Source organism: Pantherophis guttatus, chromosome 4, assembly GCF_059756535.1.
Source record: "Pantherophis guttatus breed Tessera chromosome 4, ASM5975653v1, whole genome shotgun sequence".
NCBI lineage: Eukaryota > Metazoa > Chordata > Lepidosauria > Squamata > Colubridae > Pantherophis > Pantherophis guttatus.
The window spans coordinates 16,565,308-16,591,258 of record NC_142066.1 but is presented as its reverse complement, the minus strand read 5'-3'; the positions used below and the strand labels follow the sequence as shown (position 1 = coordinate 16,591,258).

General features: G+C 39.8%; 1 protein-coding gene across 1 annotated transcript; it reads left to right on the top strand.

The window, feature by feature from the left end:
• The first annotated feature begins 705 nt into the window (after window positions 1-705).
• On the top strand, window positions 706-25,944 carry LOC117657503 (vomeronasal type-2 receptor 26-like). Its single transcript, XM_034405635.3, has 8 exons — window positions 706-1,086; window positions 13,241-13,527; window positions 15,006-15,200; window positions 15,947-16,124; window positions 17,430-18,296; window positions 19,472-19,699; window positions 20,084-20,210; window positions 25,043-25,944. The coding sequence occupies exons 1-8, from the start codon at window positions 706-708 to the stop codon at window positions 25,942-25,944; spliced, it is 3,165 nt and encodes a 1,054-aa protein (XP_034261526.3).
• The last annotated feature ends 7 nt before the right edge of the window (window positions 25,945-25,951 follow it).

Sequence of the window (25,951 nt, the reverse complement as noted above, 5' to 3'; positions counted from 1 at the left end):
ATTTGATAAATTAAATAAAATAAATTAAATTAATTCATTTTATATTCTGTTTTTAGAATGCAAACAGAAACGAAAGTTTTGTTTTCTTGGTGTTTTGGACAATATCTCAATATAGCAGTTGATTCTGCAGAAGTCTTTATTCTTAGACACATGTTCTGTTTTAACCTTCTTTTTAAATTATTTCTTATAATTTATAATTCTTATCATTATTTTAAATTATATTAGGTGACATATGGCTCTGCTCCAGTTTTGGATGTCAGCACACAGGACATTTTCTTGCATCGGGCATTTCCAAATGAAGATCTTCAAATTAAGGCAATGATCCAATTGTTGCTCTATTTTCAATGGATATGGATTGGATTAATTGTCCAAAGTGATGAGAAACGAGACAGGTTTCTACAGAATAATCTTGCCTTGTTTTCTCAGAAAGGGATTTGCTTTGACTTTGTGGAAGAGTTACCAAAGTCATCAGTTTCCAATGAAATATATAATCTTGTGACAAATTATATAAAAGTTTACAATGTTATTATGACCAGTACTGCCAATGCTTTGATTGTCCATAGTGAAAACCAGGAGATAGTCGTTCTGAGGATGTTGCCCTATATTTCAGACTACGAGAATGTGACAGTGAAGAAAAAAGACAAAATTTGGATAATGCCAGCCCAGATGGAGTTTTCATCACTCCCTTTTCAAAGATATCGAACTATGGATTTCATTCATGGGTCCCTGTCTTTTGAAGTTTCCTCAAAGAATGTCTTGGGTTTCCAGAGGTTTCTTCAGATGAGAAAATTTACTTCTGCAGAGGAAGACAGTTTGATCAGAGTGTTTTGGGAAAATGCATTTGAGTGTTCTTTCTCCAAAGCCATGTTAGAGGAGGATGCTGTGAATGAATGCACAGGTGAGGAGCAGCTGGAGACCCTTCCTCAGTCAGTGTTTGACACCAGGATGACTGGTCAGAGTTACAGTGTCTATAATGCAGTCCATGCTGTGGCACATGCTTTGCAAGCTCTGCTTTCATCAAAATACCAGCTCAAGACAAAAGGAAATGGCTCAGAACTTAAGAGGTGGAATCGATATGCGTGGCAGGTAAGAGTAAGAGGTTGAATGCCCTTTATACATTAAGTAGGAATGATTATAGATAGATAGATGTTCTGACCTAGGCTCCCTTAACTGTTGTGGCCCACCAGCGGCCTGCACGGATCGTGGCTGATTCCGATGAGGAGGAGGCTGGTATGGTGTCACACCAGCAGCTGGCGTGGAGGCTGAACAGGATGTGGTGCCAGAGGCAGAGACTCAGCCAGGTCCTTCAGAACCTCCAGAGGCTCCTTCAAGTGGAGAGAGCGAAGTGGAGGAGCCTCTCCTCAATGCTTGAGCACTTAGGGCTGCCAAAAGGCAGGAGTGGCTACTCAGGAGGAGGAGGTCTCCTCAAGAGTAAGGCTTGAGGATAATTGGCCACTCCCTTAACCTATTTAAGTCATACACCATTAGTAAGTTTCTTGCTGGAAACAACTTGTAATTATCATCTGAGCATTTTGGAAAAGTCTTATCGTATCTTGTTTTCTGAGCTGGTTGCCAACCTTTGCCAGATTTGGTTTATTCTTGCTACTTAATAAATTTGATAAGGACCGTTGGTGTGTGTCAATATCTGCGGGAATCCGGAGCTGATTGGGGCAGAACATTAACAAGCAGGAGGCAAAACTGATTCCGGCAAAACCTCTTTTATTTACACAACTGTGAATTACGTTCATTCAGTCAGCAAGGTTTGTCCAAACAGTTTTTTAAAGGAATATTTCTCAACACATCTTATCTCGTTTGGCAAGCTGCCACATAATTTGTTTCCAACCACAGTAGAAAGCAAAACCTGGCACAGAGTCTCTCAGAGTCATGGAACGAATGAGTTGTTTACTGCAAAAGCCCACTCCCTGTTTATTTCTCTTTTATTTCTTATGGGAGGGCCCAATCATCTCCAAGGTGTGGCTTTACTCCTGAGTCAATCCTGCTTTCTGAGTCATTCTTGTTTTCTTGCAGCTCTGTGTATGTGTGCACTGGGAACGGGTTCCAGCTGTTCCTCTGCCTCACTGCCATCTACCTCCCTTTTTGCCTGTGATGCAGAGCCCTCATCCAAGCTTTCCCCAGCCCCCAGGACTGGCCCAAGTTCTGCCTCACTGTCTGACTCTGCTGCCAGTTCTGCTGGCCGCCAGCAGGAGACAACAATAGGATCTTTTGCTAGTATTTTTGTATGTCTTAAGGGTGACCCCCACTGATATGGGAGATGTAGAAACAATAAAGGATTTAATATCCTTAAATTTGAAGGAAATGCAAAAAGAAGAAAAAAAAAACAAGAAAACCATGACCTGGATAACTGAGAATCTCCATAGAAACCTTCCTTCCTTCCTTCCTTCCTTCCTTCCTTCCTTCCTTCCTTCCTTCCTTCCTTCCTTCCTTTTATACTTATTTATGAAGTTTGTTTTCAGCCCATCACACAAGGCAACTCTGGGCAGGCAGCTTACAACATTAAAATTAAACGTATAAATATATAAAATCACATTAAAAATTACAATAAGACACATGTTATAACTAGAGATGGGGAGGAAGGGACAAGAATACAGTATATGCCTTCCTTCCTTCTTTCCTTCCAGCCTATTAACATACATGGGGATTCTGATGTACTATTTATCCATAGTTGCCAAAAAAATATAAATCCTTAGTTGTTCATGATCACATTTTTTTATTACTTTTTTCCATTACTTCTCTAGCTTCATAAGCACCTGAGAACTGTTTCATTTAATAACAGTGCTGGAGAAAGGATATTCTTTGATCAAAAGGGAGAGCTAGCAATTGGCTTCGATGTGATCAACTGGGTCATTTTGCCCAACCAATCCTTCCATCGAGTCAAAGTTGGGAAGGTAGATCCATTTGGTCTCCCAAACAAGCTGCTCAAGATTTCTGCAGAGAGTATTATCTGGCCCACCATGTTTAACCAAGTAAGTTCTATGCTAATTTCAAAATTGGTGAAATCAGCATTCCATTATTTAAATAGATTCATGAGAATATTTGGTATATGTGCTTAAGTAATTGATGATATAAAGGCTGTGGTGGCTCAGTGGCTAAGACACTTGATTGAAAGGTCGGCAGTTCGGCGGTTTGAATCCCTAGTGCCATGCCGCGTAACAGGGTGAACTCCCGTTACTTGTCCCAGCTTCTGCCAACCTAGCAGCTCAAAAGCACATAAAAAATGCAAGTAGAAAAATAGGGACCACCTTTGGTGGGAAGGTAACAGAGTTCCGTGCACCTTTGGTATTTAGTCATGCCGGCCATATGACCATGGAGACGTCTTCAGACAGTGCTGGCTGTTCAGCTTTGAAACGAAGATGAGCACCACCCCCTAGAGTCAGGAATGACTAGCACATATGTGTGAGAGGAACCTTTACCTTTACCTAATTGATGATGATGAGCCCTGGTGGTGCAGTGGTTGAGTTCAATATTGTTTGATCCCGACAGGGCTCAAGTTCACTCAGCCTTCCATCCTTCTGAGGTCAGTGAAATGAGAACTCAGATTGTTGGGGACAAGATTCAAATAATTCTGACATTGTAACCCACCCAGAGAGTGCTATAAAGCATCTTGGGGCAGTATATAAATCTAAATGCTATTGCTACTTCTATTGCTAATTAAATATTTCAAATATGTATAAAAGTAAAATCTTTGTTTAATGTCCCATCCAGAAACTGATTTCACCAACCAGTCAAGCCAGATTCTGCACCAACTGAAATATCCTAAACTTCCTACATCTAGGAAGACTAAGTGCTTTACTTCTCACAATCTGGCTATTCTCCAGCTTGGTTTCTTCATCCTGGTGTAATCAGCAACTTTTTAAATATTTGTCCAAAATCATAAGGGTCTCTACAAGTTTCATGGTGCCAAATGAATGTCAATCTTGGATTAGGAATCTTACAAATGGATTGACCTGACAATCAATTTTCAGTCTATATATACCGTATTTTTCAGACTTTAAGACATTCTGGACTATAAGACGCACTTAGCTTTTGGGGAGGAAAACAAGAAAAACAGCCTGGTCAGCTTCAGCACAGCCTGGTTTAACATGAACAGCTGATTAGTGGCTGGATCAGCCTCCTGGAATACCAACAATCAGCTGTTCCAGGCTGCGGGGATTACACCACTTATTGCCGCTGAATGGGATATGCAGAAAATGGGACATGTGGGGGCTGAAAATGGGGTGCACAGAAATGGCAATAGGCAACTGCAGTCCACGCAGCCTGGAACAGCTGATCATTGGTATTCTGGGAGGCCAATTCAACCGCCAATCAGCTGCTCATGCTAAATCAGAGTATGCTGAAGCTTACCAGGCTGTTTGCTGTTTGCTGCAAGGAGGCAAATTGCTGGGATGCAGAGGCTGAAGCGTGGGGCCCGGCAGGTGGGTGGGGCTTCAACAACATTTGCTCTATAAGATGCATAGACCTTTCCACCTACTTTTGAGGGGGAGAGTGTGTCTTATAGTCCAAAAACTATGGTATATTAGCCTATAGGCCATATCAACGTACAGGTTCAAACACATATTACCAATAAAATTCTAAATCAACAATTTAAATTAAAGTAGGGTAAAATACAATAATTTAATACCTAAACATGTAAAATAGAATAAAACAACATAAAATTATATTTCCTTATCACCCCTGCAATCTAACCTAATCAGGCCTACATATGCTAATATTATATCCAGATAGAAATATTCAATATGAATATCAGAGCCAGGGGAATACAAAATCTTCAACTGTAATAATTCTGACTATTAAGGACAAATTCACAGATATCCCATTATTAATTATCAACAGGCACAGCCCTTTTCTGTATGCAACTACCATTGCTTTTCAGGGTATAGCAAGATAAAAAGAGAAGGAAAGCCATTTTGCTGCTATGATTGCCTTCGGTGTCCAACTGGGGAAATTTCTAACAAGACAGGTAAGGGTAATAATAATACTATACAGAACATACCTGATATATTTCTTGGAATCTCAATTGATACTTTGAGACAGTTATTGATTACTGATAAAAGGGTTTTTTGAACTGTACCAACATAGGACTCAGGGTGCAATGGAAAATCATGATTATGTCTTCCAAAGGATACAGCAATGAATATGTAGCATCCCCACTGGATGGTTTTGTTTATAAACTTCCTTTGCTACATGAAATGAAGCAACTGCCCAATCTGGAACAAAATGGAGATCCATGCTAAATTTTCCACATAATGGAAGAGAAGAGAAGAGAAGAGAAGAGAAGAGAAGAGAAGAGAAGAGAAGAGAAGAGAAGAGAAGAGAAGAGAAGAGAATAACAGAATTGGTAGGGACCTTGGAGGTCTTCTAGTCCAACCCCCTGCTTAGGCAGGAAACCCTACACCACTTCAGACAGATGGTTATCCAACATCTTCTTAAAAACTTCCAGTGTTGGAGCATTTACAACTTCTGGAGGCAAGTTGTTCCACTGATTAATTGTTCTAACTGGCAGGAAATTTCTCCTTAGTTCTAAGTTGCTTCTCTCCTTGATTAGTTTCCACCCATTGCTTCTTGTCCTGCCCTCAGGTGCTTTGGAGAATAGCTTGACTCCCTCTTCTTTGGGGCAGCCCCTGAGGATAGCTTATAGTGCCATGTACATACAATCCTGCAGAATGGAATAAAAAATTTCAGTAGCAAAATTATATCAGACTTGTGACATCTGCCTCTGACTGAGCAAGAGGAATGGGGGGAAAAAAGGATTTGATTACATGGAAGAGCTATGGGACCAGTAGGCTGAAATGAAAAGATCTAGTTTAAACAAGTCTTATCCCCAGCTATTTTCGTCAAGGAAAGTTATTCGTAAAAAGCAGTGAACTAATTGGGGTTACACAGTGGTGAAATCCTCTGCGGATCACCACCAGTTCTCTGCCCGCGTATGCACAGCGCGTGCCAAAAGCATGCTGTGCATGCACCCCAAACATGCACTTCGTGTGGAAAAAGAAGACTTCACTAGGTAAGTAGAACAGTGAGGGGGGAAACAGCTGTGCCACGCGATTTAGCTTCACTAGAAAGCAGGATTTCCTGCTTTCTAGTGAATAAAAACTGCATGGCACAGCTGATCATCGGAAATACCGGTTCGTCCGAACCGGTAGTTATTTTTAACTACTGGTTCAAGAATAAATAACTTTATTGTCATTGTACGTGTCTACACAGTATACCCATACAACGAAATTCATTTAACATCCAAAGACCAGGTCCAACACATATAACATAACAATCCCCAAACACACTCCTACCCACTACAACCCCTTCCGGGTTGGGGGCTTCCGGGTTGCTGTTTGTCGCTGCCAGACGTTCCTTTGGGATCGTCAGCTTCCATTGCCTGTTAGAGCCGCCTTCACAACGGAATGGCGGCTCGAAAAAACTCCGTTTCCATGAGGAAACGGAGATAGAGCCGGCAGAGGTGGGTAGAACTCTCTGCGGAGTCCCAAAAGTTTTTTTTTTTTTGGCCTTTAGTTCATTGTTGAATGCAATTATAGCTCTGGGATAAAAACTATTCAGAAAATGTGTGGTCTGAGTTTTAATTGTTCTGTATTTTCTGCCAGAAGGCAACAGTCCAAAAAGATTGTAAGCAGCATGGGAAAAGTCTCTGAGAATATTATGCAACTTTCTCAAACAGCGAGATTCGAAGATGTTGTCCAGGGCTGGTAGCTGGAGTCTGATGATATTCTGGGCAGTTTTAATGATTCTCTGTAGAGTTTTTTTGTCCGCTACAGAGCTGTTCCCATATCATGCAAGAATGCTGTATGTCAGGACACTCTCAATGGTGCTGCGATAGTAGGAAAGAAGTAGATGCTGAGTTAGATTTATCTTCCTGAGCATTCTCAGGAAGTACAGCCTCTTCTGTGCCTTCTTCATAAGCATGTTAGCATTCATAGTCCATGAGAAGTCCTCTGAGATATAAATGCCCAGAAATTTAAAACTACCCGAACCGGTAGCTTTTTAACTACTGCTTCAACCAAACTGGTAGTTTTTTGGGTTTTTTTTACTACCGGTTTACCTGAACTGGTAGTTTTTATCACTACTGGTTCACCCGAACCGGTGCAAACCAGTAGCATTTCATCCCTGCAGTTACAGTTAAACAGGATATTTCTCTGGATAAGGATATTTCAGGACCTAAGGCTATTTCATGCGCTTCTTTGAGGGAGATGGGCAGTTCAGAAATGTGAAATATAAATAAATATTGATTGATTAATTATCTGAATGCATACCTTATTTTAATATTTTACTAATAGCAAAGGAAAACCTTTGTCTGAGGAAAACAACAAGCAGCAATCATGTGTCAAAAACTTCTAACTCCATTCCTACTACCACCATTATTGAATTTTGGTAGATGGACCACAATGAATTCATTACAGAGGAGATAAGAAGATGGGAAACCTTTCTTTCCCATTTTTCCCCTCACTCCATTTTTTCTTCCCAATAAAATTCTAGGCTATACATCTAAATTCTTCACTCTACATTTGAACTGCATTTGAATTATGCAGTCCTAGACCGGGGTGTCAAACTCAAGGCCCGTGGGCCAGATGCGGCCAGCAATGTGGTTGGATCCAGCTCTGGGGCGGTTCTGGTCTACCCAATGCAAAGAGGAAAGATCGGGCCAGTGTAGCTTCAGCCCAGTTTATCCAGTGCAATGAAAGATCAGGCCAGTGTAGCTCCAGCCTGGTTTACCTGGTGTGAGGAGGAAATATCAGGCCAACATAGCTTTGGTCCAGTCTACGCAGTGCGAAGAGGAAAGATCAAGCCAACATAGCTTTGGCCCGGTTTATCCAGTGTGAAGAGGAAAGTTTGGGCCAGGGTGGGTGTTGGCCTGGTGGAAGCATGCCAGCAGTTTTGGGAGTAGCATCAAGCTGGCCACATCCACCCAGTTGGCTGTGCCCACCCAGTCCCCTGAGGTCAACCACAGCCCTGATGCAACCCTCAATAAAATTGAGTTTGACAGCCCTGGTCTATATCATATTTATCCATTCAGCAAACAACTTTTACCACCCCTACGGCCAAAAATGGCCATTCAAAATATATATATCATTGTAAATATTTATTTTTCAGATGCGGATGACTGTTTTCAATGCTCAGAAGGCCAATATCCAAATGAAGCTCACAATCTTTGCATTCCCAAACGCATCGTATTTTTGTCTTACAAAGAACCACTTGGTCTCATACTGACAACTGTTGCTTTATTTTTTTCCATCACTTCAGCTTTCATGCTTAAGATCTTTATCAGTCACTGGGACACTCCTATAGTAAAAGCCAACAATAGGATCTTCACTTTTGTTCTTCTCATAGTACTTCTGCTCTCTTTTCTCTGCACTCTGCTGTTCCCTGGGCAGCCCAACCAACTGAAATGTCTCACACAACAAACTTCTTTTGGCATCATCTTCTCTGTAGCCATTTCTTGTATATTAGGGAAAACAACCATTGTTGTTCTTGCCTTCATGGCCATCAAGCCAGGCTCCAAAATGAGGAGGTGGGTGGGGAAAAACCTTGCTCTCTCTATTGTCCTATCTTGCTCCCTGATGCAGATCACTATTTGTATAGTCTGGGTGGCTATTTCACCCCCATTCCCAGATTCTGACATGGATTCCATGCCTGAAGAAATTGTCCTGGAATGCAATGAAGGTTCAACCACAATGTTTTACCTAGTCCTTGGTTTCATGGGTTTCCTGGCTGCTATTAGCTTTATAGTGGCCTTCCTTGCTAGGAAGCTACCTGATAGCTTTAACGAGGCTAAGTTTATCACCTTCAGCATGTTAGTCTTTTGCAGTGTCTGGATATTATTCATTCCCACCTATCTGAGCACCAGGGGAAAATACATGGTGGCTGTGGAGATCTTCTCCATTTTGGCTTCTGCAGCTGGATTACTGGGCTGCATCTTTTCCCCCAAATGCTACATTATTGTTCTGAGGCCTGATTTAAACAGAAAGGAACAACTGATAAAGAAACAAAATTGATTTTTCCCACTTCATTGTGGTATAACTTCTCTAAGCTGAAACCTTAGACATGTTTCTGTGGTTAAGACACTGCATTAATTTTGTTTTGTTTCAATCATAAACAAAATTGTGAAACATGTTAAACTTAATATATAAGATTTGAAACTTTTTCTCATGTTGCATCAAAATCTATTTATTTGCTTCAAATTCATAGACCAAAACAGGGAAAAAAAGATAGAAAAATAAATCTTATAAAAACCGTTGACAACAATTTCTAAATTTAAAGGAGAACTGTGAAGTGAGGGAAAAAAGGGTATATATGTACATATTAATTGTGTGATGGGAGCAATATACACAGATGCCATCAAGGTCTTTCATTTAAGGAATTGTCTTCTAACTAAAATTGCAGTAGTACATAACTTTATGAATTTTGTAGCAAAAAATATTGGCCTGATCTTCCAGTAGAAATAACTATGATTACAAACATCGAGACATCAGGCAGTGAGAGATGATATCTCTAAGTATCCATATAAATTACAGATCTAACTCAGGAAAACACTTGAATAGAATCTCAACTTCTGTATTTGAACAGATTGAGAGGTTTTCTTCAAAATCAATGTTGTTAAATTTCACTTCTAATAAGTGGGAAAATAGAATCTCAGACCTTCCTGTCACTGCGTTATGTGTTTGCCAGCTGAGCTTCCATCCCAAGACTTACGGTAGCCTGCCCGAGAACTTTATCATGTCTCTTAGCAACAGAGATAAGACTGCCTTGTGATTTCTGAGCTACTGCGCATGTCCAAGTTTAAGAAGAAACTTCCTGACAAACTTCCTTTGTCCAGTAAAATGTAGTTAGCTAGTTTGTTTTATTTCTTTATAATAAAATGTTTCTTAGAATATATTTCGGGTTTTCTTTCTTTAAAGTTGCTCCTCTATCCTGGTCCTGTTAGACCTCTCAGCGGCTTTTGATACCATCGACCATGGTATCCTGTTGCACCAGTTGGAGGGGCTGGGGTGGGGGGCACCGTTCTGCGGTGGTTCTCCTCCTACCTCTCTGACCAGTCGCAATCTGTGTTGACAGGGGGGCAGCGGTCGACCCCGAGGCACCTTGCTTGTGGGGTGCCACAAGGGTCGGTCCTCTCGCCCCTTCTGTTCAACATTTATGTAAAGCCACTGGGTGAGATCATCCGTGGCTTCGGGGTGGAGTTCCATCAGTACGCTGATGACACCCAGCTGTACATCTCCACCCCAGGCCACCCCAACGATGCCCTTGAAGTGATGTCCCAGTGCCTGGAGGCCGTGCGGGCCTGGATGGGGAGAAACAGGCTCCAACTCAACCCCTCCAAGACTGAGTGGCTGTGGCTTCCGGTGCCCCGATATAGACAGCTGGCGCCATCACTGGCTATTGGGGGTGAATCACTCGCCCCTACAGAGAGGGCTCGTAACTTGGGCATCCTCCTGGATGCACGGCTGTCTTTAGAAGATCATTTGGCGGCCGTGGCCAGGGGGGCTTTTTATCAGGTTCGCCTGATATGCCAGTTGCGCCCCTTTCTAGATCGGGACTCCCTACGCACGGTCACTCAGGCACTAGTCACCTCCCGCCTGGACTACTGCAATGCTCTCTACATGGGGCTCCCCCTGGGGTGCACCCGGAGGCTCCAGCTGGTCCAGAATGCAGCTGCACGGGGGATTATGGGAGCGACGGGGTACTCCCATGTGACACCTCTCCTGCGCGAGCTGCACTGGCTCCCGGTGGTCTTCCGGGTGCGCTTCAAGGTGTTGGTGACCACCTTAAAAGCGCTCCATGGCTTAGGGCCGGGGTATTTACGAGACCGCCTTCTGCCACCAATAGCCTCCCACCGGCCAGTACGCTTGCACAGAGTGGGCCTCCTCAGGGTGCCGTCTGCCAGACAGTGTCGGCTGGCGATCCCCAGGAGGAAAGCCTTCTCTGTGGCAGCACCCACCCTCTGGAACAACCTCCCCCCAGAGATACGTACAATAACAGACCTCTGGATTTTTCGTCGGGCCCTGAAAACTTATTTATTTCAACTAGCCGGGCTGGCTTGATCCCACAGTTTTGAGTTAAATTTTAATTGATTTTAAATTGGGTTGTTTTAAATTACGGCCAAAAAAATATTTAATCATTTTAAACTGTTTTTAAATTTTGTATGTTCTGTTTTTATTTTGGCTGTTCACCGCCCTGAGTCCTATTGGAGAAGGGTGGTATATAAATGGAAACAAATAAATAAAATAAAGTATACAGCATGGAAAAACAAGATCCATCCATCTCTAATCAAGTGCAATTACCCCAGGGGGGAGTATCAAAGCTGATTTACGTTCAACACTTCCCAATTACCTTAACAGTCTTATACTTGGGGCATGGAAATTATTCATTGTCTATTTAATTCTTCTAGCAATTTTGAAATTTACCAAATCTTCCTTGTCCATCAACAGGCATTTCATAAACAAAATAACAACAGCTAATGAATAAAAAGAGAGTTTAAAAGCAAAAAGTGTATGTATGAAAATACATAGTAAAACACATGAATCCATGATTTGTATGTGATAATTTTCCTGATATTATAATCAAGAAATTTCGAGCTCTATTGAACTATTAAAGCTGTTACAGTGTGTTATTTTTTATACTGAATAACATTATCACAATATCAGTTGCCAGACTTCAAAGAAAGGCCTCCAAGGTTCTTTCCAGCTCTATTCTGATTGATGATCAATAGCCAGGAGCCCAGGAAAAATCTCAACTTAAAGACTCCCACACCCTCAAAGAGAATGTCATTTCACCCAGGTTAAGATCGCAGCAGAAAAACTAAACAGCAAGTCAGCCCTTCTAAGATTTACCTTCATTACTTTTCATATCCAGTTTCTCATAGTCATAGGCCACAACCAAATGACAACCACATTTGCATTTGACATAAACATCATCTGGATAAGTTTGATCCAGTTGAGAGAGTGGGAAGGATAAAACATCATATCTCCAGTCTACAACATAGTCCTTTTAACAATTCTAAGAAAGGTCCACCCCATTTGCCCTACTCAGTTGACCCTGATGACACAGATAAACCTCCAGGTGGCCTCAATGACTCTCTAAAAGAATGCAAATGAACAGCTGTCTGCAAGGAGTATAAATCCTTCCATTCCCCACCTTCAGTCAGAAGCTTCTTGGATGAGAAGCAAAATCAGAGGTGGTATTCAGCAGGTACTGACCAGTTCCAGAGAACCGGTAGCAGAAATGTTGAGTAGTTTAGAGAACCAGTAAATACCACCTCTGACTAGCCCCACCCCCATCTATTCTCTGCCTCCTGAGTCCCAGCTGATCAGAAGGAAATGGAGATTTTACAGTATCCTTCCCCTGGAGTAGGGTGGGAATGGAGATTTTACAGTATACTTCCCCTACTATGACCAGCAACCCACACCCACAGAACTGGTAGTAAAAAAATTTTAATCCCACCAATGAATGTCTTCAAAGAAAAACCAGAAAATCCAGTTGCCTCTTGAAAAAAGCATCTTTGGGACAACCATGAACTGAATGACTGAGAATCTCCATAGACATTTGATCCAGTCATTCCCTCTTGGCCCTAAGAAGAATAGAATGGAAAACCATTTCTGAAAGTATCAATACAAATTTATGGACTTCTTCCTATAAGCACCACAAATCAAGGTTGAGTCAATCAACCATAACAACAGTATTGTCCATACATTTTGTAAAACAAATCAAGTTTACTGCCGTATATTTCCGAGTATATGACACACCTTTTTACCCCCAAAAAGGGGGTGAAAATCTGGGTGCGTATTATAGTCCGAATGTAGCCCCACCCACCCACCGGCCCCCGCCTTTGGGAGATTGTTGGCCTCCGTGCGTCGCATTTTCCAGTGGTTTCAGGTGGTGGGGATCCTCACATTGCCAAAAATGAGCATCGCATTTTCGGTCTCCGCACGCTAGGAGATGGGTAGCGGAAACAGTTAGGGTGCTGCTTGGAATCAACTGAAAACTGCCACTGCCGCATTTTCATGAGGGCGTGCAGCTCTGCGATTTGCATCGGGGAATCGGGGAGGAAAATGCCAGAAAACATGATGCATGGAGGCTATGCTCTTGTGAAGTAGGTGCTTCTGCATGAGAGGTGTAAGGCAAAATGGCTCCTCCCCAATTCCCCGAAGCAATTCGCAAAGCCACGCACCCTCCTCCTCCTTTTCTCCAGTCTCACTTTCTCTTTCCTCCTGGCCAGATCTGTCTCCCGTGCCAGAAGCAGAAGCTGACTGCCCTCAGCCTGGGTAGTCTGGAGAAGGGGCAGACTGGGCAGCGAGCACCTTGCCTTACGCTTCTCTATGCAGAAGCGCCTATTTTGCAAGAGCATTCCCTCCATGCATCACATTTTCTGGTGTTTTCCTCCCCAATTCTCCAATGCAATTTGCAGAACCACGCATCCTCCTCCTCCTTGGTGGCTAAAGGGGAAGAAGAAAACTCTGGGCACGTTGAGAAAGCACACTCGCCTGTTGCTGGAAGAAGGTTGAAGTTGGTTTCCCCCGCTCTCTTAAACTGAACTGCACTGCTTTTCTGACTCGTTGATAAATGATCCTGGGAGAAAGCAGCAGCCGGCCACTGCAGAGGCGGCCATAATCCGTTTCGGGTGGTCAAAATGCCAAGTGGCTGTGGGGAGCTGAGATATTTCTCCTTCACACATCCCCCCTCCAGCTCCTCAGTGCAGTTCAGTTTAAGAGACCAAGGGGGGGGGGAACCAACCTCAACTGTGGATGGAGCCCCTCTGGGCACGAAGACCATTTGGGAGGAGAAGGTGGCTGAGGAGGGAGGAGTGTAGGCACAAGGGGCAAGGACAGGGGGTGGAGGAGACTGCAGGAGAAGCAGCCCTTCTCCCCTTCTTCCAGCAACAAGAGTGTGTGTGTTCTCAACATGCCCAGAGTTTTCTTCTTCCCCTTTAGCCACCGAGAGCTCTGAGTTCCCCCAGGGTCTGCCTGGAAGCCACTCCAGCAGTTCTGACCACTGCCTTAACAACTTGTGTGAGGACTGGAGATCCCCACTCTCTACAGCAGCAGACTTCTCCTTAACCTCCTGAGATTTCTGCCCCCATGAAAAGTATCCCCCACCTCACCCTATCCACTCCAATTAAATAGATAGGATTTGTTTTAAACTGATAAAAAGATCTGTGCTACTTGTTATCAAAATCCAAATGGAAGTGTGGATGCCGGTGATCCTGATGCTGGTAGGCAGAGGCAGAATTCTTTTTTTTTTTCTTGTTTTCCTCCCCCAAAATTAAGGTGCATCTTATACTCCGGGGCATCTTATACTCCGAAAAATACGGTATATTTCAAGGACTTTTTGCCGGAGAAGAGTAATTAACCCTTGGTCATCTAAGACTAAAACAGCTGTATTCAATCAAAAAGTTTCATTATCTGCCAGAAATATTCTTGATTGAATATGGCTGCTTTCTCATTTTGGAAGCCTACTGCAAGTGCAAAACTGAATTCTAAGTCATTCCATATATACCAGTGCAAAGCTGGAAAGATTGTTCTTTTTCCTTTTAATGTTATTTATTTGAGAATTTATTTCCTTTGGTTCTCTTTATTTTTGATTGTGATCTTTTTTCCCCCTTATTACTGCTACACAGAAAGCAACAAACCACATCAAGATTAGATCAATTATTATTGCTGCAATTTCATGAAACTGTTGATCAACAGTGGTTGTGCCCTTTAATTGGCCATGTTTAATTCTACACTCCTGAACCCTAGGGAGTTACAAACAGCACAATGAATTGGAATCCAAATAAGACTGATGTTATTAATAGTCTTTGTTGCTAAACATATTCAAAGATGAGGCATGAAGAGCAAGGCTGTGTGAGTCTATTTTTCCTACACTTTTCTGCCTTCAGATCATCCAAGAGAAAAAGCCAGAATGTTAGATTACCTTATATTCAGAAGCCATATCAATTATCATTTGGGCAAAGCACAACTGAGATTTGCTCTGTTGCTCTTCAGATTGTGGCTGTTAATGTGGCTTACTGGAGTTATGTGCCATGATGCTAAATGCACCATCATCAACCCTAGCATTAAATATAAATCTTATCATTCAGGTGATCTCATCATTGGTGGCATTATTTCGCTGATTTACGTGATATCTAACCTGATCACCTTCCAAAAAAATCCATCTGAAGAATTACTTGATGATCCTTTGTAAGTAAAAAAAAAATCTTAACTATACTAGCTCTGAAATGTGGCTGATTAAATGACAACTTTCACCTCCTTTCAGTTAAACTTTCTCTGCTCAGAGATTCTACTATATCACTTACATATTTTATAATAAATGGCTAGAAGGAAGTCCGTACTTGGCTTCAACTTTATAACATTTCCCAGTTGTCTTGGTCTCATTTAACAAATATATAACTTTCTCCAACCTCTCTGCTTTCTAGATTTTTTTAGCCTGGGTGACAAACTTCAATGGCATAAAAAATCTAGCATAGCATATACCATCAGCTTTTTTCTAATTAAATCCCCTTGACAATAAAGAATTAATTTTTGAAGCTGCAAATTCTTTATATCTTTTAGATACTACTAAGTACAATAGTGGACATTTAAAAATCAGGTACTATACAAATATACAACGCTATAAAATGTTATCTAGTTTAGATAAAAATATCTAACTCACTATTTCACTCACTATGAAACTGAGGACAAGTATTTTCTACGCACTTTCTTTGAGGGCATAGAGTTTATTTTTGGACCTTGCTGTTAACAAATATTATTCATTTTAAATTCTCTGTGTGGAAATGAAACTATTGTGACAGAGGCATTACCCTCCTTTGAAGTTTGTTTCTGCAGAATTATCTACATATCTTGTCCTTGATCTTTGCTGTAAATGAGATCAATGCAACTCCTCAGATCTTGCCAAATATCACTCTGGGCTTCGGTGTATCTAACAGCAATTCCATGGCAACATGGACGTATCTTGCTTCTATGGAGCTTCTTTCTTCACATGACAGTTTCATTCCCAACTACAGATGTAACATCCACCAAAATTTAGTATGTGTTATTGCAGGACCCAATTCTCATAACTCTCGAGTTATGGCAGACATATTGAGCATTTACAAGATTCCACAGGTAAGACCTGCTCAAGACACCAAGTGATGTATGCCTTCCTCTTTAATGACATTTCCTCTATTGATTGTAATAAATGGAAATCTGAACGTAAGTAAAATTTGGCTAAACAACACTTTCAAATTTTCCTGTCCTAATTTACAGAAAATACTCAAAGCATTTTGTGAAAAGATATCTTTGCCTCAAAGGTGCCTTTCCAAAAGGTAACTGGACTGTTTTTTCCTTGAGGAAGAAAAAGACATCTCACTTCTCATCCAAGAAACTTCATTAGTTATAGGAAGATGGTGGGGTTGATCCAATGAGAAGCAAAACATCTTCATTTTCTTTTTCATTCCCAGTTGCCTTTTGAAAAGCACTGTGGAGACAACTATGACCTCCATAGGCACTTGTTTCCACTTTACAAAATAGGAAATAGGACAAATCCTCTTGATCTTACAACAGATTTTTCAGATTTAATTTGAAATATTTCTCTGTTGGTTTCCATGAAAGTTTCATATATGGTAGAAAAACAAACTGTCTCTTGGAGTTAGGGGCGTTCCATCACTGTTTTTAAGGAAAGTTGGACAACTATGTGTTTGATTTCTATCCTTGGGAAGGGATTAGAATATATCATCTCTGGGGTTCCTTCAAACCTATATTCCATGGTTCTATAAAAAAAGTTTACCTAATCTAGTTGCTACTGGCTATGTAAAATGGTTATGCTTGTTTCTCAAATTTGTTTTCTTCAACCTGCATTTTTGAATGATGAATTGAAAATGATGGTGTTTCTTACCATTATTATACAGTTATGGTAGAGGGGTCTACTCTTATATAATAAACTTTGTGAAATCATGAGAGAATGAGATCTTGCAAGATATTATTAATGTAATCTTCAATATAGCTAGAGCTATCATTCATTGTTTTGCTTCTTGTATGGACTACATCAAAGGGCTAACATCAAATTAACAATTCTACAAGTATTGGTCCCGCTCCTTTCCTTTGACTCTTCTGAAAACTAGGCAGGGTCTATGGTACTTCTAAAACACTCCGCACACTGCCTCTGCTTCAGGGGTGGATTCTACTTACTTTTACTACCGGTTCACAATGGGGCCACGCGCATGCATGTGCAGAAGCTTCCTGATGACATTGGGGTTGGTGGGCGGAGCCTCACGCCGGTTTTACTACCAGTTCTACAGAACCGGTCCAAACCGGGGGCAACCCACTACTACTCTGCTTTTGTGGATTTTGTGAAATAACATGCAAAGGTTTGCTCCCAAACGACCCTTGAAAAAAAATGCATTTCAATTTCAATTTTCTTTTTCTTCTTAGCTTACATATGGCTCTGCTCCAGTGATTGATAACATAATTCATGAAGTTTTCTTCCATCATATGTTTCCAAATGAACATCTCCAAATTATGGGAATTCTCCAATTGCTGCTGCATTTTAGGTGGATTTGGATTGGGATAGTTTTTCAGGAAAATGAGATTAGTGAAAGATTTCTGAGGGAAGAGCTCATTATGTTTTCACAGAATGGAATCTGTTTTGATTACATTAAAGAGTTTCCAACGGAAATTTTTTCAGATGAGATGGGAGAACTACTGGATAATTTTATTGAAATATACAAAGTCATTATGACAAGTACCTCCAATGTTGTCCTTTTATATTCAGAAAATCAATTGATGGCATTTTTCAGAATGGTCTCCTCTGTTTCAGAAGTTGCAGATACAGCCGTGGAGAAAAAAGACAAAGTTTGGATTTTGCCAGCCCAAATGGAATACACTTCTGTTCCATTTCAAAGAGACAGAAGTATGGACTTCATCCATGGTGCTCTTTCCTTTGCAGTTTCATCAAAAGAATTATTGGGATTCAATAGATTTCTTCAGATGAGAAACAATGTTCCAGAAGAGAAAGACAGTCTTTCAAGGATCTTTTGGGAACAAGCCTTTGAATGTTCTTTCTCAAAATCTACTTTAAACCGAGAGTTGGGGAAAAGCTGCACTGGGGAAGAGAAGCTGGAGACTCTTCCAGACTCTGTTTTTGAATTGAGCATGACAGGGCAAAGCTACAGTATCTACAATGCAATCTACGTTGTGGCACATGCTCTCCAAGACATGCTTACTTCCTACTCCAAACACAGAGCAATGGCTAGTACCGGTATTAGGAAAAGGAAGTTTCTCAGTCATCAAGTATGGCAGGTAATCTCCTGCATTTCCTAATTTAGGAAGTGATTTTGCTTCCATATTTACAAATCAGTGGTGGGTTTCTACTAGTTCGCCCCGGTTCGGACAACCCGGTAGTGGAGGCGGCGGGAGGCTCCGCCCACCCACCCGGATATCATCACAGACCCTGTGCATGTGCTCCCGGTTCTGAACCGGTAGCAAAGGTAAGAGGAACCCACTACTGCTACCACTGTACACAGAGTATTTACATATAAGGTGGAAAAATGACCTAGATGGATCAGAATGTGCACATCTCCCCATCTTATATCAAGTGGTTGATTTCTCCCAGAATGTTTCTTTACGTGTGACCAGATATTTTATTACTGTTATATTCATGTTTTCATGTGGTCTTTCTATAATATTATAAATACAGTAAGTGGTACTAGTTCTGGTTTATAAATTTACAATTACTGTAATATCTGCTGATCAAAATGGGTATGTCTTCTCCCTGGCATTGATAATTATATTCTAATTAATCAACTTAATTGTAACTTAATGTAATTAAGTTTATTGATTACAATGCATTGAAGTAAAAAAGGATTCCTAAATTTTAGGAACAGCGGGAGAAGTTCTCCCTCCTTGGAAAAATTAAGGGAAATGATACACACACTTTTTCTCTTAAAACATAGAGAATTTTGAAAAGACATCACTAACCCTGCAATATTGCAAGCTAACTCATTGCTCACAGCCAGGAGTTCAGTCCTAACCAACTCAAGGTTGACTAAACCTTCCATCCTTCCAAGGTCGGTAAAATGAGGATCCAGATTGTTTGGGGCAATATATTGAGGATAAATCTGTAAATCACTTAGAGAGTGCTGTAAAGCACTATGAAGTGGTATACAAGTCTAAGTGCTAGTTGTAGTTAGAGGCATAATTATGAGAGAGAAGAACAGGACAAAATGTTGGCAGTTTCAGCCTCTGAGAATGAAAATTGCGGGTAATGGACGCATGAATCTTTAGCTGATTTTTTAAAAAATGAAACTAGGGTTGTTAATACTTCCCTGACTCTTTTGATACTCCTTCCGGCTGCTGTGGATGGAGCTGATGGATCAGCACCATCATTTAAGAGTGCAACAATATCTTTTGAAATAGCATTGCTGTTTATTTTTGCCATTCCTGCATATTAACTTCAGTGATGTTCTTCCCTTGAGCTTCATCACCACCTAAGAAAAGTCTCATTTAACAACAGTGCTGGAGAAAACATTTTCTTTGACCAGAATGGGAAGGTTGCAACTGGCTTTGACATTATCAACTGGGTCACCTTCCCAAATCAATCCTTTCTTAGGATCAAAGTTGGAAAAGTAAATCCATCAGCTCAACTGGAAAGCCTCCTCTCTCTATCAGCAGACAACATTGTCTGGGCTAACCTTTTTAATCAGGTATCTCCTATTCATTTTTCAAGGGTTGCATTGATGCTGCAGCTATGTCTGAATAGTTTTTTGAATAGATGAAGAAATTAATGAATAAGCTAAATGAAAAGAAATATTCTTGATGCAGAGGACTTTGAAGAGAATTTTGTGTAAGAAATAGTAACTCAATGAATTCGAAGCTTTGTGCTAATAGACCTAATCTTTGAGATCTATGTGCAGATTAAGAAAATTTTCCATTTACATGACTCATTATGAAATAAAACCAGTCACGCACACCAAAATGGAAAGTTTCAAAACTGTAATACAAAAATGAAAGGGCAGATTCCTGGAAGATTATAATTTCTTAGGTTAATGTTTACATTCTAAATGTATTTTATTTTCATTTATTTACAGTCTCAACCTCTTTCTTTGTGCAATGATCATTGCTCCTTGGGTTACAGCAAGATCAAAATAGAATGGAAACCATTTTGCTGTTACAAATGCCTACGTTGCCCAGCAGGAAAAATTGCCAACCAGACAGGTAAAAGATACCATACAAAAATTGTTGATGTCTATTAACTCTGAACAGGGATGCCATAGCTCAGTGGCTAAGATGCTGAGGTTGTTGATCAAATGATCAGCACTTCAGCGATTCGAATCCCTAGTGTCGCATAATGGGGTGAGCTCCCATTACTTGTCCCAGCCAACCTAGCAGTTCAAAAGCACATAAAAAATGCAAGTAGAAAAATAGGGACCACCTTTGGTGGGAAGGGAACATTGTTCCAAGTGCAATTGGTGTTTAGTCCTGCCGGCCACATGACTATGGAGACATCTTTGGACAGTGCTGGCTCTTTGGATTTGAAACGGAGATGAGCACTACCCCCTAGAGTCGGGAATGACTAGCACATATGTGTGAGGGGAACCTTTACCTTATTAACTCTGAAGGTCAATAATTTTCTTTTAGGGTGGAAAATTCAACAGCAAAACCAAGAAATAACCTTTTCCCCATTTATTTATATATTTTTCCTTTACATAAGAAAGGAAAAAGTGAACCGCGTACTGAGTCAGTTACTTACATAATAATACTTTTTAAAATCTTAATTTCTAACTCTGTTATCCAACCATGATAAAACAAGTCTCATGTTCGATAATATTCTGTGTCTTCTTTTTCTTTTATCCTCAGTGTTAGTCTGTCCATTTCTGCACAGTCTAGTATTTTTTTTAATTATGTCTTCTGTGGATGTTTCCTCATTCTTCCAGTATTGTGCATATATTGTACAATTCTTGCTTCTGTCAAGACACATAATATCAAATAAACATTCCCTTTGTCATATTTTTCTAGTATTATGCCTAACAAAAATAATTCTGGTTTATAATCTATATGCTGTTTTAACATTCTTTCTAACCACATATGTATTTTCGACCATTTTGTTTTTCTTTTGCTTTTGAGCACTTCCACCACATGTGCCCGCTATATGATTACATTTCCAGCATTTGCTGGACATGTTTTTAAACATTTTTGCTAATCTTGCTGGTGGTAAATGCCACCTATAAAACATTTTATACAAATTTTCTTTATACATAGTTACCATTGTCAATTTATAGTTCCTTTCCCAAAGTTGTTGCCACTTATCTAATTCTATGCTATATCCAATTTTTTTTTGCCCAAGCTATCATTGCTTCTTTCACTTGTCCATCATCCATTTTCAGGCTTAACAAAAAGTTGTATAATCTCTTAATTAACTTTTCATCCACCAATAACAGTATTTGATCAAATATTGCTTGCTCTTTATAAAAGCCATAAGTCTTAACATCTTTCCCATACTTCAGTTGTATTTGCATTTATGGCCACCACGATAGATCAACACCCTATTCCTGTAGTTCTTGTTTAGCTTTTAGTTCCCCTTTCACATTTAAAATATCTTTGTATGTTAATGTTTTTTCAAGATTTATTAAATTTGGGTGAACAAACGCTTCCATTGTTGAAAGCCATCCTGGTATTTTCATATAAATTTCACCTTTTCCCATACTAATAGTAGAGCATTTCTTACATAATGTCTTTGAAAATATCTATGAATTTTATTCTTACCATACCATAAAAAAGCATGCCATCCTTGTTGGAGATCATGGCCTTCTAAATACAGTAAACTTCTATATCTGAGAGTTATTCATTCTTTCAACCATGTTAGTACACATGCTTGATAATATAACTACCAGTCTGGTAGCCCAAATCCTCCATTATTTTTAGATTCTTGCAACATTTTCAGTCTTATTCTGGCTTTGTTCCCTTGCCAAATATATTTCAATATTGTTTTGTTTAGTTCATCAGAATATTTTTTCTCTCTATTTTTATAGGAATCATTTGGAACAAAAAAAGTATTTTCGGTAAAATATTCATTTTTATTCTTCCTACCATTGATAAGAACAAATTTTTTCCATTTCTCCAAAAAATAACTTTGAAGACTTTTTTTTAATTTATTTTTAAAAATATTTTATTATAACACAATATGACAAACACATAACGTACAACATATAAATATATCCTCTTTTTAAAACAATGTTTCTTGGTGGTCTTCTTTCCGTTTTGTATCTTTCCCCCCATATCTCTTTTATTATTTCGTTTTCTTCATTGTCCCTTTTTCTTTGGTTACATTGTATTTTCTAACACTAATTGCCTTATCTTTATACATTTCTATATATTTATTATATACATGTTTTACATTTTTAGATGTTCCCCTGTATTTATTATTCTCTATTTCTAGTTCCAAGCCATTCATACCATTTATTCCAAATTATATAATAGTCTGTTTCTTCCTTTTCTTTAATTTCTTTTGTTAATTTGTCCATCTCAGCACATTCTAAAAAAATTTCTATCACTTCTTCATCAGTTGGAGTGTTTTCCTATTTCCAATTTTGTGCATATGTTATTTGAGCAGCTGTTATGATGTGTAGAATCAGATATTTTACTTCTTTGGTGTACATTCTCATGAATATTCCTAATAAAAATGTTTCCGGCTTTCTTTTGATTGGTTGGTCTACTATTTTCTCTAGCCATTTCTTTATATTTGTTCAAAAAATTTTAGCTGCTGGGCACATCCACCATAGTTGGTAGTATGTTCCATAAGTTTCCTTGCACTTCCAACAGATTGGAGTATTATTTGGGAACATCTTTGTGAGTCTTGTCAGTGGAAGATGCCATCTATAAAATATCTTCAGCTGGTTTTCCTTGTTAACTTTAATTTTGAATTTACTTGCCACATTGTTTCCCATTTCTCCAAATCTATTGTATAATTAAAGTTCTGTGCCCATTTAATCATTGTGTTTCACTATCTCCTCTTCCATTTTATATCGCAATAAGAATTTATAAACCTTAGTAATTAACTTCTCATCTGTTCCTAGCATACTTTTATCTAATTCATCTCTTTGTATTTCATATGTTTTTGTATCTTCTTTATATTTTGATTGGATCTGTGTGTATGTCTACCAGTCAATATATCTATTTAGATCTGATTCCAATTCTTGTTTTGATTTCAATTTTCCTTGTTGTTCTATTACATCTCTGTATCTTATTATTTTATTTAATTCTGTTAAATTTGGATGTTTTACTGCTTCTATCAGTGAAACCCAAATTGGTATTTTTGTATAGTGATGTTTTTTAATTTTCCACCAAATTTGCAACAATGCATTCCTTACTATATATTTTTTGAAATAACTGTGCATTTTGTATTTTCCATCCCATAGGAATGCGTGCCAACACACTTGTAACTCGTGTCCTTCTATTGCTAATATTCTTTTATCCCTTACTTCTATCCATTCTTTTAGCCAGGTTATTCCAGCAGCTTGATAATACAATTCCCATTCTGGGAGTGCTACTCCCCCTCTGTCCTTTGTATCCTGTAAGAGTTTAAATTTAATTCTTGGTTGCTTTCCCTGCCATATAAATTTGGATGTTATTTTATTTAGTATTTCAAAGAACTTTTTTTCCAGTTTTATTGGTATGACCTGAAATAGGAAAAACAGTTTTGGCAGAATATTCATTTTAATGGTGGTGATCCTTCCCAATAATGATATCTGTAAATTTTTCCAATTGTCCAAATCTCTCTTGATCTGTGTTGCTATTTTATCATAATTATTCTCTTTAATTGAGGAGCATCTTGCTGATAGCCAAATCCCTAGGTATTTTATTTTCTTGGTTGCTTGAATTTGTATGTTGTTTTCCAAATCTTTTTTCTGTTTCTTTGTAAGATTTTTAGTTATCAATTTTGATTTATTTTTATTTATCTTAACTCCCGCTACTTCTTCAAATTCTTCAAATTTCTTAATTAATAATCACAAAATGGGCAAAGTTCAAGTGAGTTTTGCCCATTTTGTGATTATTAATTAAGAAATTTGAAGAAATGAAGAGAAGGGTCATGTAGAGCACATTACAGATAATTCTCGTATTATCTGTAATGTGCTCTACATGGCCCTTCTCTTGAAAAGTATCCGGTTTGTTCAAAATGCAATGGCCCACATGGTTTTATGCAAGTCTACATTTACACCAGGGGTGGGCTTCAAAAATTTTAGCAAGGGGTTCTCTGCCAGGTTGCTGGGTGGGCGTGACCATGGTGGGTGTGGTCTAGTCAGCCTCCTGCACCACGGTGGTGGTTGTGGGGTGATTTTGCCCTCCCTGGGTTCCGGAGGCTTTCCTCAAGCCTCCGGGAGGGTGAAAACTGCCTCTCCAGGATTCCTGATCTTCCGGTAGGCCTGTTTTTCACCCTCCCCAACCCTCCACGGGTGCCCTGCACTTACCTGCATCCAAAATGGACTGTGTGGGGACTCCTAGGAGGGGAGGGGGAGGGCAGGATAGACAGGGCAAGCCAGGAGTGGGATTTGGGTTTCTCCAAACTGCACAGAATCTTAGCTAGTGGTTCTCCTGAATCCTTGCGAACCCCTTGGAAGCCCACCCCTAATTTATACATGTGTCACCCCTCTTGTGGGAGATCCATTGATTATCAATTTTCTTCCAGATCCAAGGTGCTGGTTATCACTTTAAAACCCTAGCCAGGTTTTTTTTTTTAAAAAAGAACTCATCTCTTCCTAGTTACATCTACCCCACCAAGCAGATCTGGAAGACAGGATTTTTTATGATTTAGGCTGTAATATGAATCTTTGATCAAAAACTTACTAAGTAAAGTCAGAGTAATTTCTATGCTACTCTTCTTATCCAATTGAGTTTTAGAACTTTCCTGGTCTACAACCTTTCATGTAGGTTAGATATCAAATCCAAAGTTTGGAAATTCTAGGCACTGAAATAGGCTTCATCTGAAAGTTGGGAAAGGCTGAGCCAACTCTGAATTCTTATCTGTAAGACAACTCTATTTCCTCTTCCAGATTCAGATGACTGTTTCCCATGTCCGGAAGAAAACTATCCTAACAAGGACCAGGTGCTTTGCATTAAAAAACATACAACCTTCTTGTCTTACAAAGAACCCTTGGGAATCACCTTGACAAGCGTGGCTTTCTTCTTTTCTTTAATCTCAACCATGGTACTGGGGATATTCATTAAACAGTGGGACACTCCCATTGTCAAAGCCAACAACAGGAACCTGACCTATAGTCTTCTAGTTGTTCTCCTCCTCTCCTTCCTTTGTACTTTGCTTTTTGTTGGACAACCTGACCAAGTAAAATGTCTCATGCGACAAATTGCTTTTGGCATCATCTTCTCTGTAGCTCTTTCTTGTATATTGGCAAAAACAGCCATAGTGGTCCTTGCTTTCATGGCTACTAAGCCTGGATCTAAAATCAGAAAATGGGTGGGGAAACGGCTGGCCAACACAATTGTCCTATCTTGCACTTTGGTGCAAGTAACTATTTGTAGTGTGTGGCTGGCAATTTCTCCCCCATTCCCAGATTCAGACATTCACTCCATGCCTGAAGAAATTGTCCTGGAATGTAACGAAGGCTCAGGTATCATGTTTTACATTGTCCTTGGCTTTATGGGGTTCTTGGCAGCCATCAGCTTCACGGTGGCCTTTCTAGCCAGGAAATTGCCTGATAGCTTTAATGAAGCCAAATTTATCACCTTCAGCATGTTGGTCTTTTGCAGTGTCTGGGTTTCATTTGTTCCCACCTATCTGAGCACCAAGGGAAAGTACATGGTGGCTGTGGAGATCTTCTCCATTTTGGCTTCTGCAGCTGGATTACTCAGCTTCATCTTTTTCCCCAAATGCTATATTATTGTCATGAGGCCTGATTTGAACAGAAAGGGAAAGCTGATAAAGAAACAAAACTGAACTCCTT